At 32.9% G+C, this 18659-nt stretch overlaps 1 protein-coding gene across 1 annotated transcript; it reads right to left on the bottom strand.

The window, feature by feature from the left end:
- Window positions 1–67: 67 nt before the first annotated feature.
- Window positions 68–17954, bottom strand: LOC120122026 (probable disease resistance protein At4g27220). The gene is made up of 8 exons (XM_039141285.1): window positions 17816–17954; window positions 17383–17542; window positions 14887–16535; window positions 14359–14490; window positions 13872–14000; window positions 1621–1689; window positions 572–640; window positions 68–201 (listed from the first exon to the last, which is right to left on the bottom strand). Exons 1-8 carry the CDS (start codon window positions 17940–17942, stop codon window positions 164–166), a joined length of 2373 nt encoding a protein of 790 aa, XP_038997216.1. The 5' UTR covers window positions 17943–17954; the 3' UTR covers window positions 68–163.
- Window positions 17955–18659: the final 705 nt, after the last annotated feature.

Raw genomic sequence — 18659 nt, 5'->3', positions numbered from 1 at the left:
CTAAACAAATTAGGTTTCGTAAAGTCTCGAGTCAGACTCTGTGGTTGTGAAGGAACAAAAGTAGCAGGAGACACAATTGGAGCTTCGACAAGCACCGGAGTTCGAGTTAGAGCCTTGCGGGAACATGTATCAGTTAGAGAAGAAGAGGACGATGAAGTGGAATTCATGCACGTAATTTGCTTCTCTTCGCTTGAGGACTCACTAAGACAGAAAAAGCAAGATAGATGACACGAGAACTTGAATCACAAATTATTTGATAAAAGAGGTTCCAATATGGAAATAAAAGAACTAATTTTATGTTGGCCTTGACGCCCTTCCTGTTTTGAAACTTCAAATTTTCGTCTGTTAAATACCATATACAAAGTTAAATGCTCACTGCCAAAATAATTAACAGTTTACTTGCATTTTTGTTATAGCAGGATAGATGACATGACATGAGGGTTTGAATCATAGTTTTTGTCTATTAATAATATTTGTGCTATTTGTTGCGGAGCTTGCATACACATTAGTTTAATTTCACACATGGTAATATTAGACTATGTTTAAAACGTAAAATAAAATGATATATTACCTTCTTGTTGGCCTTCGTTTTCTACGGGTAGAAGGTTGAGCAATTGGGAAATCTCATCTTCCTCATTATCTACAAGGGAAAGGGATACACATCAGATAATAAGGCAAATTTTCACACACTGTTCTGTTTCCATTATAACCAAAAAACGGAAAAAGAGAAAAAGTTGTTCTATCCTCAATTTTATTTATGGATAGAAAAGCATAAAACAATAAGATCATAAGAATACAAAGGAAAGATACATGATTCCACTTTGATTGGTTATATCCATGGGGAAAGAGTCCAAACAATGAAAGGAAGGCTTTGATCTCATTTATTATGCTACTTGCTTGGAGTGAAAATATGCATAAAAAATTATCAATAAGATGAAGTGTGTTTGCCAAGCTTAATATGATCTGGGGGCTCTTTCTTTACAGTTTGTATGGTTCATACTTAGGGTTGGTTTGTTTGACTTCATAAAACAATAAGATCATAAGAATACAAAGGAAAGATACATGATTCCACTTTGAATGGTTATATCCATGGGGAAAGAGTCCAAACAATGAAAGGAAGGCTTTGATCTCATTTATTATGCTACTTGCTTGGAGTGAAAATATGCATAAAAAATTATCAATAAGATGAAGTGTGTTTGCCAAAGCTTAATATGATCTGGGGGCTCTTTCTTTACAGTTTGTATGGTTCATACTTAGGGTTGGTTTGTTTGACTGAAAACAATTTCCAAAAGATGTTTTCCGTAAAATGAATTACATCTTCTTGAAAACATATTCTGGAAAATGTTTTACAATGTTTGGAAGATGTTATGTAAATCATTTTCCACTAGTTGTTAAATTTTCTAGAAATTATTTATTACAAATATCAAATACAATAAATAATAATATTTATTATAATAAGTTAATATTATTATTTTTAAAATATTAAAATAATTTATTTGATATTATTTATGTCAATATTATTACTAAAATATTATTTCTACAACTTTATAAATAAAAATATGAAGACTAGTATATTCTATTGAAAAACAAAATATCAAAACATGCCCTACAAGCACATACCTTCATCTTCAAACTTATCCCAATCTTCATCCCAATCAACTGCACCTTCGTGGATTCCAGTTTGCCAGCCTAAGAAAAGTTGACAATAAAGTGAAAAATCTTTATTAAAAAGATGAGAGAGAGATTTAGAGAAGTAGAGAGAAAAAAGGCGAAAGGCATGTTAGTTTCCAATGAGATTTGGACGGTGTTTGTGGATAATCTTAGTCGAAGAGTGTAAAGACGTGTGTTAAGGGAAATGTTCTTAGTTCATGGTCCTGTTCAGAGAGTTTTCATTCCCAAATAAACAAGGAATCCAAAATACAAATTGTCCACTTTTGCTTTTGTTCAGTTTGGGAGTGAGATTGGTTTGAAAACGGCAGTAGACAAACTAAATGGTTCATCGATAGATGGGAGGAGGATTACAGTTGGAGCTGCAAGATATAAGGAATCTCGTTCAAGGGTATAGCGTAATAATAGCTCTTTGAAGAAAGCTTCATGTCCGATTACTGCAGAAACATCTAACTCAAAAGAGATAGATAATACTAACAGAAGTGTAAGGGATGATAGAACTTATAAAGATACTTTGTTGTTGAACAGGATGTCGAGAAGTGCACTGGGGAATAGGGAGTTATCACCTGTAGGTCATCACAGGGGGAAAGATAAGAAAAATATTTTGGAAATGTACATTCCATCTGAGAGCTCGAGCTAGGTTAAAAGATCATTAACGGGGATTATTAAACATTCATTTGAGCTAGAGTTTGTTCAGAAGGCTTTAGTTATGACGTCCAGATTGCTAGATGGGGATATGTCTGGAATTCTTGTGTAATAGTTTTTAAATCATCCGAGGAGATGTCGGAGGTATGGATGAAGAAGAAAGATGAATTCGAATTCTGGTTTGATCGTTTAGAACCATTACTGAATGAAGAAGGAGTTCCAATGGCTTTTTGCCTGGTTGAGCTATTTGGGATTCGTCTTTTATGCTGGAATGATCTTTTTTTTGGAACGTATAACAGGGAGATGGGGAAGGGTGGTAGATATTCATGATACCACTAAACACAGGGAAGATCTTACAAAGGCGAGAATTTTAATTAGGGTGGCTAGCCCTTTTGATGTTCCGGAGGTGATTACTCTTGGATTATATGGAAGATCCTTCAAAGTCAGCATTAATATTGGTTCGGCGTATAAGTCTTCAAATTCTTTTTCCAGCAAACCTCCGGTGGTTGGTTCTAATGAGGGACAGTTTGGAGTATTCATGTCTGAGAAGGAAGAAGGAAGAAGTCAGGGAGTGGTCAGAAAGCGAGGAAGGTTCAGCAAGATCAGCAAAGGAAAATCGTCAAAATGGTTGACAAGTGGATTGAACAGGGAACTGCTCTCGGGTTTGGTGGAGTTGGTGGGGAATATCTGTAATACCCCAAAAATTTAGATAATGACCAAAATGAAAATTTCGAAAGTTTGATGGTCAAATTAGAAAATTGGGAAAAGTTTAAGTAATTAAGTGATAAATTTCTTAAAAAGGAATTTTATTCCATAAATAGATAGTTTACTCTTGAGAGGGGTTTTTAGAGATCATATTTTTTTTGAATTTGGAATTTAGTAAAGAAAAAAATTAGAAAGGGTTAAAGAGGTAAGGAATTGGTAATTCGGATCGAATTGGAATTTTACAAAATTTTGAAGGATGTTATAAAATGGTTGGAACTATTATTTTAATATTTTAGATCAGAGAAATTTGGTTTAGAAATGTGCAATTTTTCAGATTTAACCGAAACAATGGAATTTAGTGACTAAAACACAAGTTTTGAAAATTTCAGGGGAAATTTCGTAAGTCAAAGTCAAATTAATTCATCTTTGACTTTAGAAGATGATAAGGATGAGGTGTATTGGTTTTATGGTGAATAAGAAGATTCATTAAGGGTGTTTTGGTCTTATATCAATTAAATGAATATTTTATTCATTTATAGTGGAATTAAAAGTAAATTAATATGAAATGCACCCAACATTTCATCCAAATTTCTCATCTTCTTCTCCAAGCTACGTGGCGTTTCTTCAAAGGTGAGACAAAGCTTTAATTCAATTTTTAAGCAATCCCCTTTGGATTTTGAGTATACTGTAAAAGAGAAAATTGTTATATGTGAAAAACGCTATCATTTGGTACCAATATTGCATGATAATCTTGTTGGTGTTCAAAGATCCTAAATTCTACAATTTGTGTTCATATAAGGGATCATGAAATTGCTGATGGATCTTGATGTTTGTGAGGTAGTAGATTCATATTCAAGCATGTATAATGATTAGAACATTTTTAATCTTTCTAAAACTTGTTCTTTAAGTTTCGACTATGGATTGTTTGGGTGAGAAAAATTATGGAAAAATTATATAAGGGTTGGAAATGATGAAGGAAAAATTTTACAAGCCTTAGAAAATTTGGGGACTATTTTGTAATTTTTGAAAAGTTGGGGATCAATTCGTTAATTTTGGAAAAATGATGGGTTGTTGTGTAAGTGTTATATAATTGATGTACTATACTGGAAATTGTTGTTTGGGAATTAAAATGAGTGTTTAGATGCGAAATATGACTATTTTGGAAGTTTGAAAAGATTAGTGATTTAAATATAACATTTACATAGTTGGGTACTTAAATGTAATTATGCCTTGGTAAAAGTATTTGAATGATAATTAATTCAATGCTGGAATTTTTGGTATTAAAAATCTAAGTGATAAAATGGTGAAGGACCATTTTGTATAAATTGGAAAAATTTGTTCCAATGTTAAAAGGAATTATTAAGAGTTAAAGTATTGGGTGGTGAATAGTTTCAAGTATATTATAGAGTTGTTATGGGATACGTTTATGTTAGTATAATACTAACATATGTATCGTTATGAATTTGTGATTTATACAGATTGTGATTGATTTGTGATCGAAGCAAATCAAATATAAAAGGGCTTATTGTGGACAATAGTGAGGCACATATATTTTGAAAGATAAAAAGTGTCAAGGTGAGTGCAATACATGCATGAAATTATACATGGATGTTTTATACATCATCATGAAGACTTGCGATAAGTCGACCTTGTTTATATCAACATGATATTATGTCATTTTTATAACTTTGTTATGACATTGATATGTCATATTGTGAAATTATAATGCACTGATCATGAATAATGTGATATATTTTACCATGAATGGTATTTCGGGTATGAACTGCCCAATGTTAAATGGTATTAATATACTTTGACATGGATGGATCAAATAAAACCAGACTATATGCCCAAGTATGTTATTGAGGATCAATGGTATTAATGACATGCCATAAAGTCTAGCAGATACATATTAGGTAGCACTAGAGCGTCTAGAGAAGGCACATAGTGCAGGCCTCAAAGTGTTTAACGAAGACACAGTACAAAACACTACGGTGTACAAGGTGGGTAAAACCCGACCTCAGCACTACGGTGCATTATTAGGTGAGCAAAGCTCGAACTCAGCACTTCGGTGCAACATTTGACTCCTATACCGGGTTCCTCATACAGTTGTACTTTGGGTTATGATTTATTGGTTAATGAATGATAACCATGAAAATAAGCTTACAAGCTTATGAAATAATGGCAAGTATATTGATAAAATAAGTTTACGAGCTTATGGGATAAATGGTAAGTATATTGGTAAAATAAGCTTATGAGCTTATAAAATAAATGGTAAGTATATGGTAAAATATTGGATATGCATGTAACATGATTTTATAGCATTTGTTTTTGACATTGAAATTCATGCATGAATTGTATTGCACTGTTTATTGTTTAAATTGCCTCACTAAGTATATACTTAGCGTGTGATGATTTTCACGCGTAGGTAAAAAGTCAGTAGTGAAATAAAGAGTTCAAAGTGACATCAAGCATCAAGGAGTATATTTCAATATCAATAAGACATCATATACTGTGTTAGTGACATGTAATTATTAATGTTCTATTTGGTTTGTTGAACTATGTTTAGATATAACAATTTATGGAAAAAATGTGTTTTTATGAATAGTAATGAACAATAATGAACAATACCCTGCTACAGTAATGAACATTACCAACATTAAAAATTTCCAGAATGTCACGGGGATACCGATACCCTGCTACAGGTACCGATACCATCACTGTTCACGGTACTATTCATAATAAAAAAATCTTTTTTCTTAAATTTGTTATAACGAAACATAATTCATATGATATGATATTTTTATAATACCATTTGATACTTTAAAAAAATAAAATTTAAATCACTTTTGAATTGGAAATGGTTTAGAAATTCAAGTGACATCTATAATTTGTAGAGGTATAATTATATGGGTTATAGGTGTTACATTTATAAACATAATTCATATGATATGATATTTTTATAATATCATTTGATACTTTAAGAAAATAAATTTTAAATCACTTTTGAATTGGAAAAGGTTTTAGAAATTCAGGTGACATCTATAATCTGTATAGGAATAATTATACGGGTTATGGGTGTTACAATATCAGTTTCCAAGGTTTTCCAAAGATGGAAATGCATTAAAAGAGGGCAGTCAGAATTTCAGAAGGTTGGGAGTATCAAAGTGGGGGAGTTTACCAGTTTGAGATTTAGAAATTTAAAAATTCCGGCTGATGGGTCACAGACCCAATCAGAGGATGATGGGCATTCTGGGCTTAATGTTTCAAAAATAATTCCTACTGGTCTAGCAATTAAAATTGATAAGTTTGGGAAAATGATTCATAACCAGAATTCGGTTGAGTATGGCAATAATAATAAAGAAGAAGATGGGAAGAGGTCAGATTCAGAGAAGTTTGATCAGGCTGGATTAAAGTTTCATGATTCGGAGTTAATGTTGTTAGAGCCAAGGATAAATATTTTAGGAAGTAAATCAAGGGGTAGAACTCTGTATCGGACTAAAAGATCGTTGTCTACAAAAAGTGAACCATTAGAGAGAAGAATGAGTAGCTTTAAAGGGGTTTATAAAAGGTCTAGGGACAGAAAATACTGGTTTGGGAGCGTTTCGAATTTTATGCCTGAAAGAGAGGAAGACTTGGTCATTAAGGGAAAGATCTGACCTCAAGAGCTATTCAACAAGTTAGTTTGACAGCAGATTTAGCTATTCAACAAGTAGATGTTCAGGTGATAAGAGTGTGGATAGGGAGGTTGAAGGGTGGTTTTCAATAGGAGAAAACACAAGCTTCAATTCTGGTTTTGATAACAGAAGAGCTAAAAGACACCTGATAAGGGAAGCCCTAGAACAAGTGAGCATTACAACAGTTTCCTCTTCAGCCTTTTCGAATTTATTGGAGGAAGCTCTAGCTACTTGGGAAATAAGTAAGCTTTTGGGAGTTTCTTTTAAGTAAGGGAATGCGACTTTTTTGGAAAAGATCATCAGTTTGGAGAAAGGTTTGAGTATGGTTAATCAAGGTGAACTTGATGGGGGTTTATATTGATGTTTATTTAATGATAAAGATACAGTTAATCATTGTTTCATGGAATGTTAAAGGCTTGGGTAGAAAAAAGAAGCAGAGGGTTGTTCAGAGGTTAGTTGCTAAATACTATCCTCATTTTCTTTGGCTGTAATAAACTAAATCGAAAAAGATTAAGAGATATTTTCTTAAAAGAAATGGGTTAAATAATTTTCAAGGTGTTATTGAATCTCCATCGATTGGTTCATCAGGGGGTTTACTGAGTTGTTGGGATGAAAAAAAATTCGAGTTGAAAAATTAGTATATTAGTAGAAGATTTAATGCTATATCAGGAAAATTTCGTGCTAATAATTTCAGATGTGGATTCATAAATGTTTATGGCCCTTCAATGAAGGAGAAAGCTAGTTTTTTTGAAGAGTTAAGCGTGTTCATAGGTGGACAGAGTGATCCTATTTGTTTAGGAGGGGATTTTAATGTTTACTTACATGAAGAAGAGAAGGTTGGTAGAGCTCAAAATAGGAATTCAATGGGGATCTTCAATCAGTTTATTCTTCAAACATGTTTAATTGATCTACCCTTGAATGGGGGTAGGTTTACTTGGTGTAACAACCAAGATACCCCTACTTATATTAGACTTGACCGGTTTTTGGTTGATGGTCAATTTTTGGCTGCTTTTCCTGATATTGTTCAATCACTACTGCCAAGGTTTGTATCAGATCACAATGCATTACTGATTGAGAATGGAGGTGTTAATTGGGGTAAAAAACCATTTAAACTATTTAATTATCTGATGGATGAAGTTGGTTTTGAGGCTTTGGTCAACTCTTCAATTCAAGAATGTAAGAAATATCATAGGAAAGCTGGAATTTATAGTATTCTGAAGAAAAAAAAACCAAAGCAACCATAAAAAACTAGGCAAGGAAGAGAGATTAGTTTCCAGGGGCTTTAATTTCAGATCTAGAAACGAAGATTCACAAGTTAGAAGTGGTCCAACAGGTGCAAGATGGTTCCAGAATTCCAGATCGAAGTGGGTAGAATATGGGGATCGTAATACCATAATTTTCCATACTTGTGCTTCAGTTAGGAGGAAGATGAATGCTTCGAATGCACTAAATATCAGGGGAAATGTTATCCAAGACTCGTCTGTTATTAAGGCCACTGTCAAAGATCACTTCTTTAAATCTTTTAATGATCAGTTTACCTTGGAAGTGGAAGACTTAAGGTTGATTTTTTCCAATATTTCATTGGAGCAGATTCTGTGTTTAGAGAAAGAATTTACAGAGGAGGAAATATGGGAAACTTTAAAGTCTTATGATAGTAATAAAGCTCCGGGGCCGGATGGTTTAAATATGGGTTTTTTCAAAAGGTTTTGGTATGTTCTTAAGGAAGATATTATGAATTTCTTTCACAATTTCTACTTGGGGAAAGATTGAGAACATGGTATTAATCATACCTTTATTACTCTCATTCCAAAGGGCTCTAACATTGGTGGCCTAGATGACTATAGACCTATTAGCTTAGTAGGTGGATTGTATAAGATCCTCTCTAAGTATCTTTCGAGGAGATTAAGGAGTTGTATTTCAGACATCATTAGTCCAACACAATTTTTTTTCATCCCCGGTCGACAAATATTAGATTGTTCTCTAATTGTTAATGAAGGAGTAAATTTTTGGAGGAAAATGGACTCAAGGATTGTGTTTTCAAGGTTGATTTCAAAAAAGCATATGATTCAATTGATTGATCTATTTTGTTTAAAGTAATAGAGAAAATGGGTTTTGGTTCCAGATGGAGTGGTTGGATTAGGAAGTTTGTAACCACGGTTATTGTTTCGATTTTAGTTAACGGAGTTCCTTCTGAGGATTTCTCAATGGCAAAGGGTCTTAGACAGAGTTATTATTTATCTCCATTGTTGTTTAATTTAGTAGGGAACTTCTCAATTTATTGATCCTTAAAGCTGTTTCACAGGGGTTATTTTCTAGATTGGTTATTGGCAGGGAACAAGGGTCTTTTAATTTATCTCATTTACAGTTTGTTGATGATCTTATCATCTTTTGTGGTGCTTCGAAAATGTAGATTTTGAATGTGAATAGGGTACTTCGAGTGTTTCAAGTGATTTTTGGTTTACATCTGAATCTGAAGAAGAGTAAATTGTTTGGTGTTAATTTGAATGAAGAGGAACTTCAGGAGTGGGCAAAGACTATTAGATGTTCAATTGGCAGATTTTCTTCAGAATACCTAGGGCTTCCTCTTGGTGCTAGTAGAAATTCTGCAGTTCTTTGGGATCCAGTGGTTTATAATTTTTTCATCAAACTAGCAGGTGGATGGCAGCCTCTCTTTCATTAGCAGCGAGGTTGATATTGATTAAGATTCCATCTTCGATTCTCAAAACCCTCAACTCAATTATGTCCAATTGCCTATGGGGAGGGGGAAATTGTAATAACAAGATTCACTGGGTTAGTTGGTCTAATGTATGCAAATCAAAGAATGAGGGGGTTTATGAGTTCTGAATCTCAACTTGATGAATATAGTGCTTTTAGGGAAATGGTCTTTGAGGTTTGCCAATGATAGGGATTCTATTTGGAGGGAAATTATTTGTGCTAAATATAAACTGGATTCTTCATTATTACTGTTTGACAATAAGATTCCACCTAAAGTTTCTTGGATTTGGAGATCAGTGCTAAATAATCATTTTAAAGAAGACTTTTTTGGCTCTAAGTTTAGAAGCATGTGCAGTTTCAAGTTGGTGAAGGTAAAATTATTCGATTTTGGCAAGATATTTGGGCTATGAATTATCCTCATTTGGTCATTTTCCATAGATTGTTTTCTATTTCCTCAAATAAGAGTGGAAAATTATTTGAATTTGGTTAATATAGCTCTATGGGATGGATTTGGGATGTTAAGTTTAGAAGGAATTTGAATGATTGGGAATTTGAACAGTGGTCTAACTTCATGGCTGTCATTTCGAATTTTACTCTATATATTGAAATTTATGATGGGTTGATTTGGAAAGGCACTGGGGATGGGGTGTTTACTCCAAGATCTTGTGTTAATCTCTGTTCATCGGGTTCTTTAGGATCGCAAGAGGTCTATTTCTGGAAGAAGATAATTTGGAGGGGCTTGTTGCCTCCAAGAGTGGAGTCATTTCTTTGGCAAGTTGTTCTTGAGAAGTTGGTTGTTAAGACAGAATTAGTCAAAAGAGGAGTTCATGGAATTGAAGATGTGTTTTGTCCTCTTTGCAAGATGGTGGATGAGTCTTCATCTCATTTATTTTTCTCTTGTTCAGTTGTGTGGTCCTTATGGAACAAATTTATGAATTTTTGGAGGATCAATTCTGTTTTTCATGCTAATGCTAAAAGTTTTTTCCTAGCTTGGGATGCTTTGAAGACTAACTCATCTATATGGTCATTTATTCCAGGGGTTGTTCTTTGGACCACTTGAAAAATTAGGAATTTTATTGTGTTTGAAGGGGGAAGTTAGATCAGGCTGAATATTTCTTTTTAGTAAGGTTTAAGCTTGCTTCTTGGTTCTTAGAAAAGCATAAATAGGCTTCTATTCCTAAGGATTCTTTTATATCTGATCCTTCCTTAGAGAACCCTTTATCTCTCTATTCTAATCCGATTGTATCTATTTTTCCTAGGTCTCCTCCTCCCAAGGGCTTTGTCAAATTAAACGTTGATGTTGCTACTACAAGTGATTGGAAGAAAAGTGGGTTAGGAGGATTTTTAAAAGATTTCTCAGGATTGATCTTGGCTCTTTCAAGGAGTATGTTGGTCCAGGGCCTCCGACCTTGATGGAATTAAAAGCTATTCAAAAGAGGTTATTGTTCTTTGTCTCTTTTTGAGAGCGGATCAAGGACCGTTTGATAATTGAGAGCGATAACAAGGTGGCAGTGGACTGGATTAAGAAAGTTGAATTATGTCCAGATGTTTATGCTTTTATTGTTAAAGATATTGTTCATAGACTTAAAGTATTTGAAGATGTTGTTAGATGGGTTACTAGGACAGCTAACCTAGAGGCAGATGCATTAGCTAAGGCTGGAATAGGTTGATGTATGTGTTGCTGTTTAGGGATGTTTTTTTAGGTTTTTATTCCCCATTAAGGGAGTTTAAGGATGTTGTACTTCCTATGTACTAATCATGATTTTAATGAAATTTTAAGGCTCTCTTTTCCTCCTTCCGCTGATTAAAGAGCTTTTTACGAGCTCCATTAATCATGAAGGTAGTTTTTAACAAGGCCTCTATTCTTATAAAAAAATAAATTATATTAATTATTTATTAAAATAAGAATATTATATTATCTTTTAAAAATTATTAAAAAATATATTTTAAGTATTGTTATTAAAATATTATTAGACTATTATATTAATATTAAATACATAAATAATATTATTCACTATTAATAATTCAATAATATTATTTTTAGAAAACTAATAAATAGTATAAATTTTATTAATATTTTATTATATAATAATAAAATAGGATTATAATATCATATAGAAAACCTAGTTTTCTCTCATTGGTGTACCGCTCATCTCTTTTCTTTTTCATCTTTGTTGATCGACACCGTCACCAACTTTAATGTTGGTTGCTGACTGCTGGTATTCTTTATTTTCTTTTTCTTTTCTATAACGTATCTTTATTTTCTTTTATTTTTTTATTTTCAGTAAAAGTGTTTGCATTACACGTTTTCATCTGTCTTTATGGCACGATTTCTTATGTTTTTTGGCATGTTTTCGGTTCTTTGGTTATGGCACGTTTTCTTATGTTTTTGGCATGTTTTTCGGTTCTTTGGTTGTTTTTTCATTTATCTTTTTCTAAGGGTTGATTTAACATCACCACGATTGATCAAGATGGCTCTTATATGATATTTTGTTGATCTTCCCTACTTTGGACCCTCGTATTGGATTTGGATACCCAACTTGCGTTCGTGGATAGCTTTTCACGTCGCTCGAGTCTGATTTACGTTTTTGTTGGTGGTCTTTCAATAGCTTGATCTCCTTTTGTGGTTCGTTTGTCAATGCAATCAGATCTATTTGTATCTATCTTTATTAGAGTTTCTTGGTTAGATTTAATCTTTCCTTGTATGGTCCTTATGTGATCTTTAGTTACTAGTTTTGTTTCAATTATTATAATAAATTTTCCTAATTATGTGCATAATTTATGTTTGTGATGGTAAATCTTTATTATAATTTGGGATATTTCTTATTTTGAATAAAATCAGTTGCTTCTATAAGAAAAAGGATTATAATATTATATATTTGTACTATAATTGAATATATTATTATAATATAATTGAATATATTATTATTAAAATAAAAAAATAATATAATACTATTAAGGGTAATCTACGCATTTAGTTCCTCAACTATCAGTTTTGATCTGTTTTAGTACGTAAACTTTAAATTTTTTTCAAAATCATTCCTTAACGTTAAGTTTTTATTTCGTTTTAGTACCCCGCTGTTAAAAATTTAATGCGTTTAGTAACTAAATTATCGGTTTTGGTCTGGTTTAGTACCTAAACTTTCAATTTTTTTCAAAACTTAACATTAAATTTTAAATGGATACTAAAATAAAACAAAAACTAAACTTTAGGTATGATTTTGAAAAAATTAAAGATTAGGTACTAAAATAAACCAAAACTAATAGTTTAGGTATTAAATGCGTAATTTACCCTATTATTAAAAATATTAATAATATATTTTAAATACTTTAATTATTCATATTTTCATTAAAATGATACTAAAGCATTATACTAATATTAAATATATATAAAATAATATTATTTTGAGTACTTATGTTTTGAAGTGAAAAGTTTAATATTTTACATTAACCAACCCATTTTCCTCCGACTTAACATTGGAAAATGAAAAACATTTTTCAAAAAGCATTTTACATGAAACAAACAAATCCTTAGCTACTTTTTAGTTGTACTTCCCTAATTGGTTTGAACTCATTTTTATACTATGATAGAACTAAGATACAAGGTATTAAATGATAGAACTAAAATGCAAGCTTCAAAAAATATATTAATTGGCCATCATTTTCCATATAGTTTGTATCAATAAATCGATGTAGTCATTTCATCTTAGTCTTTTGAATTAGTTTGTGAATTTCTATTTTGATCTTTGGATGTAAGCATATATCTTTACCTCTACAAATAGAGACTATCAATATACCAATGGAGTCATTTCATAAGCCTCCCACTTTTCAGTACATATATGCATATAATTAGGTCAGTAAGATGAAAGGGTGTTTGCCACAGCTTAATCTGCTCTACAGGTTTTTCTTTTCACTGCTTATATAGTTTGTACTATTTGTAGGGTTGTGCAAATCCGGGTACCCGTAACTTCTGGGTCGGCGATTTATCGGCCCGACCGGATGTTACGGGTACCCGATACCCGGTTTTTTTATTTAATTTTAAAAAATATAAACAAAATTAAATTTGTGAAACTTCAAATTACATACTCAAATATCTGAACATAAAATTTAAAAGTTTGAAATACAAAATCTAATAATACATAATATAAATAATTAATTATATTTTATATAATTATATGTAAAAAAATAAAAATAAAAACTAACCGAGTACTCGGGTAACTGGGTACCCGGAAAAACTAGATTTTGTGACCCAGGCCCAACCCGGGAAATGTCGGGCTGGGTACCCGACCTGGCCGGGTAATTTTTTTTAGAGAATTACCCGGTTTTTTTAGGTCCGGGTCGGGTAATTTTGCACACCCTAACTATTTGTAGTAGGGGTTGCCTGCTCATTAGTTTGATGTCACAAATGTTCTAATAATAGTAGATATATTAAGGGCAAAATGGATAAAGAAGTTATAATACCTGGTTGTTGGCCCTCATATTCTATTGTGGTTTCAAGTAGATCACTATCTTCTACTAACGGAGTCATCATATCTTTCTCATTATTGATGGGAGAACAGATATCCATAGGATAATATGGATATTTCCGCTCTGTATAATTCCAATCATAGATGTCAAAAGAAAAGAAATTTTATATCTTTAATATCATGTATGGATAGAAAAGAAAAGAAAAGGAGAGAAAGTAAAATCACAAGAACACAAAAAATTACGTGATTTGACAATGATTGCTAACATCAAGGGTGTAAAGGTCCAAAGATTGAAACGAAGCTTTTATCTATGTACTATGTGACTTGCTTATATACATACAGTTTGGCTAACAAGATGGAAGAGTGTTTGCCAAAGCTTAATAAGCTCTGGGGGATTTTTCTTTTCTTTGTTTTGCAGTTTGTTTATTTGTAGCGAGACTTGGATGATGAAAAGAAAATAAAGGAATCAACATAAGTATTACCTCGTTGTTGGTCTTCATTGTCTATGGTGGTTTCAAGTAGACCTCTATCTTCTGCCAATGGGGTCATCACATCTTTCTCATTATCGGATGGGGAAAACATAGGTATCAGATAATCTGGCTGATTTCCACACTCTGTTTCATTTCAGTCTAGTTGTTAAGAGAAAAAAAATTGTTCTTCTATCCTCAAATGTAGGTACAGATAGAGGGAAAAACAATAGCCAAAATTACAAAAGCACACAAGAATACATGATTCAATCATGATGGCTTACATAAATGATGAAAAGCCCAAAGACTGAAAAAGGAAGGCTTTGATCTCATTTATTATTTGATATGCTTGGAGTGCATATATTTATACAACTTGGTCTTAAAGATGAAGGGTGTGAGCATAATCTGCTCTGGGGATTTTTTTTTTACTGCTTATACAGTTTGTAGCAGAGCTTGCATACTCGTTAGTCATTAATTCGATTTGAAATATAAGCTAATATTAGACGATAAATTAAATATAGAATGGATAAAAAATTATATTACCTTGTTGTTGGCCTTCATTTTGTATGGTTGCTCCAAGTAGATCTCTATCTTCTACAAATTGGGTCATCACATCTTTCTCATTATCAATAGGGGAAAAGATACCCATCAGATAATCAGGCCGACTTCCCCACTCAACTCCGTTCCAATTCATATCTTCCCACCACTGACATTCTCCTTTGATTATTTTCAAAGTTTTGCTCGACAATTCCATTTTTGATAGACTTGTAAGCTTTGGACAATCGTAAAATCCTATGATTTCTAATTTTGGTGCTATTAGTAAGCCATTAGAAACGCTGACAAGTTCAGGGAGGTAAAGAAGCAGTAATCTTTTCAAACTCGGGAGAAATATTTTATCTGAGATCATTGGCTTGGTAGATGTATGACTTACGAGGCTTGTGACTAGGGGGCAGTCCTCAAGAATTATCTCCTCCAAGTTGACAAAATTTTCAAGCAAAGCAGGACTAAAAATTTTACTCAGCTGGGGGCATGTATGCAGTGCTAAGAATTTCAACTTAGACATACATCCAAATCGATTTGGTCCTCTCCAAATAATTTGTAAGTTCTCCATGTAATAAATGCTCAAATACTCTAGGGAGTCAAGCACAGGTTCTACACAATCGGGTTCAGATTCAGATTGGTCGTCTTCATTTCTTCCATAATGAATCTCTCCATCAAAAAGGGTTTCCATTTTATTACATTCTGCCAACAAGCAAAATTTTAGCCCCTTCATATTCTCAATCCCAAATTCAGAAAGATTCATTGCAGTTGCATGGCAGTCCAAGAAAAATGAAATAGAATATTTCAGTACCCCTTTTATTGCAATCGGGATATTTTCACCATTCACAAACTTCAAGCATTTGTCCCAATTTCTGAATTCTGCTTCAACTTCATCAGATACACGAGATATGATTCTCCTTTTAGGACGGCCCACAGTAAATCTAAAGCGTGACAAGCAAGGATATATCAATGATGTACTATCTAGAAATTGGAATTCTGGCAGGTACAAGCTAAGAGCTCTCAATGTTTTTGAGTTGCATACTTCCTTCACAACAGCTTCCACAGAATCATCCCATCTCGGGTCTCCCGGATTCACATCAATGCTTAACTCAGCAAGTTGTTGAGAGAGGTTTGATATCGTTTCAGAGTGAATCAAAATGTTTGATTTTGACTTCTTTCCGCCAGATAAATGATAAAATGAAACTTTCAACTGTTTTAACTTGAATAGTTTTCCAATCTCTCGGGGCAGATCCATGATCTGTGTTTCATCAAGATCAAGTTCCTCAAGATTTTTGAGTTCCCCAACCTGAGGTGATAGTTCCATGAAGAGATCACAACCTTTTAGCAATAGTTTTTTCAGTGCAATCAACTTGGGAAGAGATTTTGGCAAAGATTTGATGCTAGTATGGGACAAATCTAATACTTGGAGGCGCTGAAAGAATAAGGGAGGAATAGCTGTCAGCACATAATTCTCTTGCAAGTACAATGCAATATGTGAAGCGCAGTATGGAAATTTTGGCAGCTCAGGCACTTTATGTTTATCATCTGTTAAATGGACCTCTTTGGCTGCACATTCTTCTTGTTGTTGATCGTTCAATCCTGACCCACTCGCCTTAGGAACAGACTGCTGTATTTCATAGCTGAAAGGGATCCTGCATTATAATAATAAACATGAGTAGTCAGAATAGATCCAATACTTGAGGAATCGAGAAATCAATGATTAGTTAATTACTACCAGTATAAAAAGATATATCTAATCTCCAAGCATTTTCCCCCCAGCTTTTGTTGCAGTGGTTTTTGTAGGAAATTATTTCTAAAGTTCAGTAATTCAGATAAAGAACTTGTTACAATAGCAATCAAACGTATGGAAAGTTTTCTTATTTCCAAACCTATCACCATCATTGTTTACTCGAATTGCAACAAGCAAGGTGATAACCATATGCATTTCCTACATCTAACAATTGTTTCTTTTGCAAGATTTAACTATATAAAATTTAAAATTTTAAACCAAAATTAGAAACTAAGAATCCATTGTTGTTTTCTACACTTAAAGATCCTAAGTCGAGGTTATATGACAATGGACCATGTAGCTTTGGACTCAATAAGTTTGAAAGTTTTGGGTGATATCATGACTTATGAGAGAGATTCTCGAGAATCTAATATAATGAATTGAACGAGCAGAACAATATAAAACTTTCTTTAAATCGACCATCCTATACAACGACCGATGACAGTCGATAATGACATATGTCACAATTGTTATAATTAATCAAATGACTGGCTTGATTGTAACTCTCTGTAATATAATATTTTTAATGAATAAAATATTTCACGACAGAAATTACTCTGGTATTTAACAACCAATTGGCACATCTACAACAACTGATTAATTGAGTGATCCGTGACCATAGGCATATGCATAGGCAAATCCAAACGCAAACGTGAGATGAAAGCAAGATCAATATTATAATATGAATGGAAAATAAAACACGTACACACCTGAGATCTGTACTGTCAATGTTGTCTTCCTTGGAACCAAAGCTGCCTAGTAAGAAATCTGAAGATTTCACATCTGATATAGATGCCCTAACATTTGGTCTTGAACTCTCTGATGAATTAGCCATGTGGTCCAAAAAGTTCAATGTTTTTGCTTCTTGTCCTGCAAACATAACCAACCAACCCATGAACATGTATAAAATCATCCTTCTTTCCAAATCTGAGAAATTTTCTTTCTAAAAACACCCACATGAAGAAAAAAAAACCAGAAAAATCTTTGACCTTATCCAACAACAACAACAAACACAAAACCCTATTCCCATATGCAATGGGGTAAGGGCTTTGACCTTATCCAACAACACCACAAAAAAATCCAAATAAAAGCTAACAATTTCACTAATACAAAAGCCTAGGAAGAAAGCCGGAAAAAAAGCACCTTTATCATCAGGTTTTGAAGAGATTCCAACGCTGAAATCCTCGAGATCCATTTCTTCCATCAAGCAATGGCTTGGAAGATTGACAATGCTTGCTCTGTCAGGAGAATCCTGCCCTAAATTAGACATTTTGCTCTCTTCTTTCCTCTTCTCTTGTCTGAAAATCAACCTCAAGCTTCTTATCCAATGTTTATGTATTTCAAAAAGTCAAAAAGGTATTCCTTTAATCATTTAATGACCCCAAGCTAGTTGAAATAACATGATATAAAAGAAAGTAAAATGTTATGTTGGACTATTAGTGAATTTTACTTTATAAAATACTCTGTGTAAAGCATTAATTAAAAAATGAAGAATAGATTACAATCTCCATCATCAAACATACTGATCCAATACTTGAGGAATCGAGAAATCAATGATTAGTTAATTACTACCAGTATAAAAAGATATATATAATCTCCAAGCATTTTCCCCCCAGCTTTTGTTGCAGTGGTTTTTGTAGGAAATTATTTCTAAAGTTCAGTAATTCAGATAAAGAACTTGTTACAATAGCAATCAAACGTATGGAAAGTTTTCTTATTTCCAAACCTATCACCATCATTGTTTACTCGAATTGCAACAAGCAAGGTGATAACCATATGCATTTCCTACATCTAACAATTGTTTCTTTTGCAAGATTTAACTATATAAAATTTAAAATTTTAAACCAAAATTAGAAACTAAGAATCCATTGTTGTTTTCTACACTTAAAGATCCTAAGTCGAGGTTATATGACAATGGACCATGTAGCTTTGGACTCAATAAGTTTGAAAGTTTTGGGTGATATCATGACTTATGAGAGAGATTCTC

Source organism: Hibiscus syriacus, unplaced genomic scaffold (assembly GCF_006381635.1).
Source record: "Hibiscus syriacus cultivar Baekdansim isolate YM2019G1 unplaced genomic scaffold, ASM638163v2 tig00110384_pilon, whole genome shotgun sequence".
NCBI lineage: Eukaryota > Viridiplantae > Streptophyta > Magnoliopsida > Malvales > Malvaceae > Hibiscus > Hibiscus syriacus.
This window is presented reverse-complemented; position numbering and strand designations above follow the sequence as displayed.

Bases quoted from the DNA above. Each gene is read 5' to 3' on its own strand.
- LOC120122026 (XM_039141285.1), bottom strand. From the start codon at position 17,942: ATGTCTAATTTAGGGCAGGATTCTCCTGACAGAGCAAGCATTGTCAAT. The intron at 17,543-17,815 runs GTGCTTTTTTTC...TTATGTTTGCAG, and splicing joins TTCAAAACCTGATGATAAAG to GACAAGAAGCAAAAACATTG. The intron at 641-1,620 runs GTATGTGCTTGT...TTTCCCTTGTAG, and splicing joins GGATAAGTTTGAAGATGAAG to ATAATGAGGAAGATGAGATT.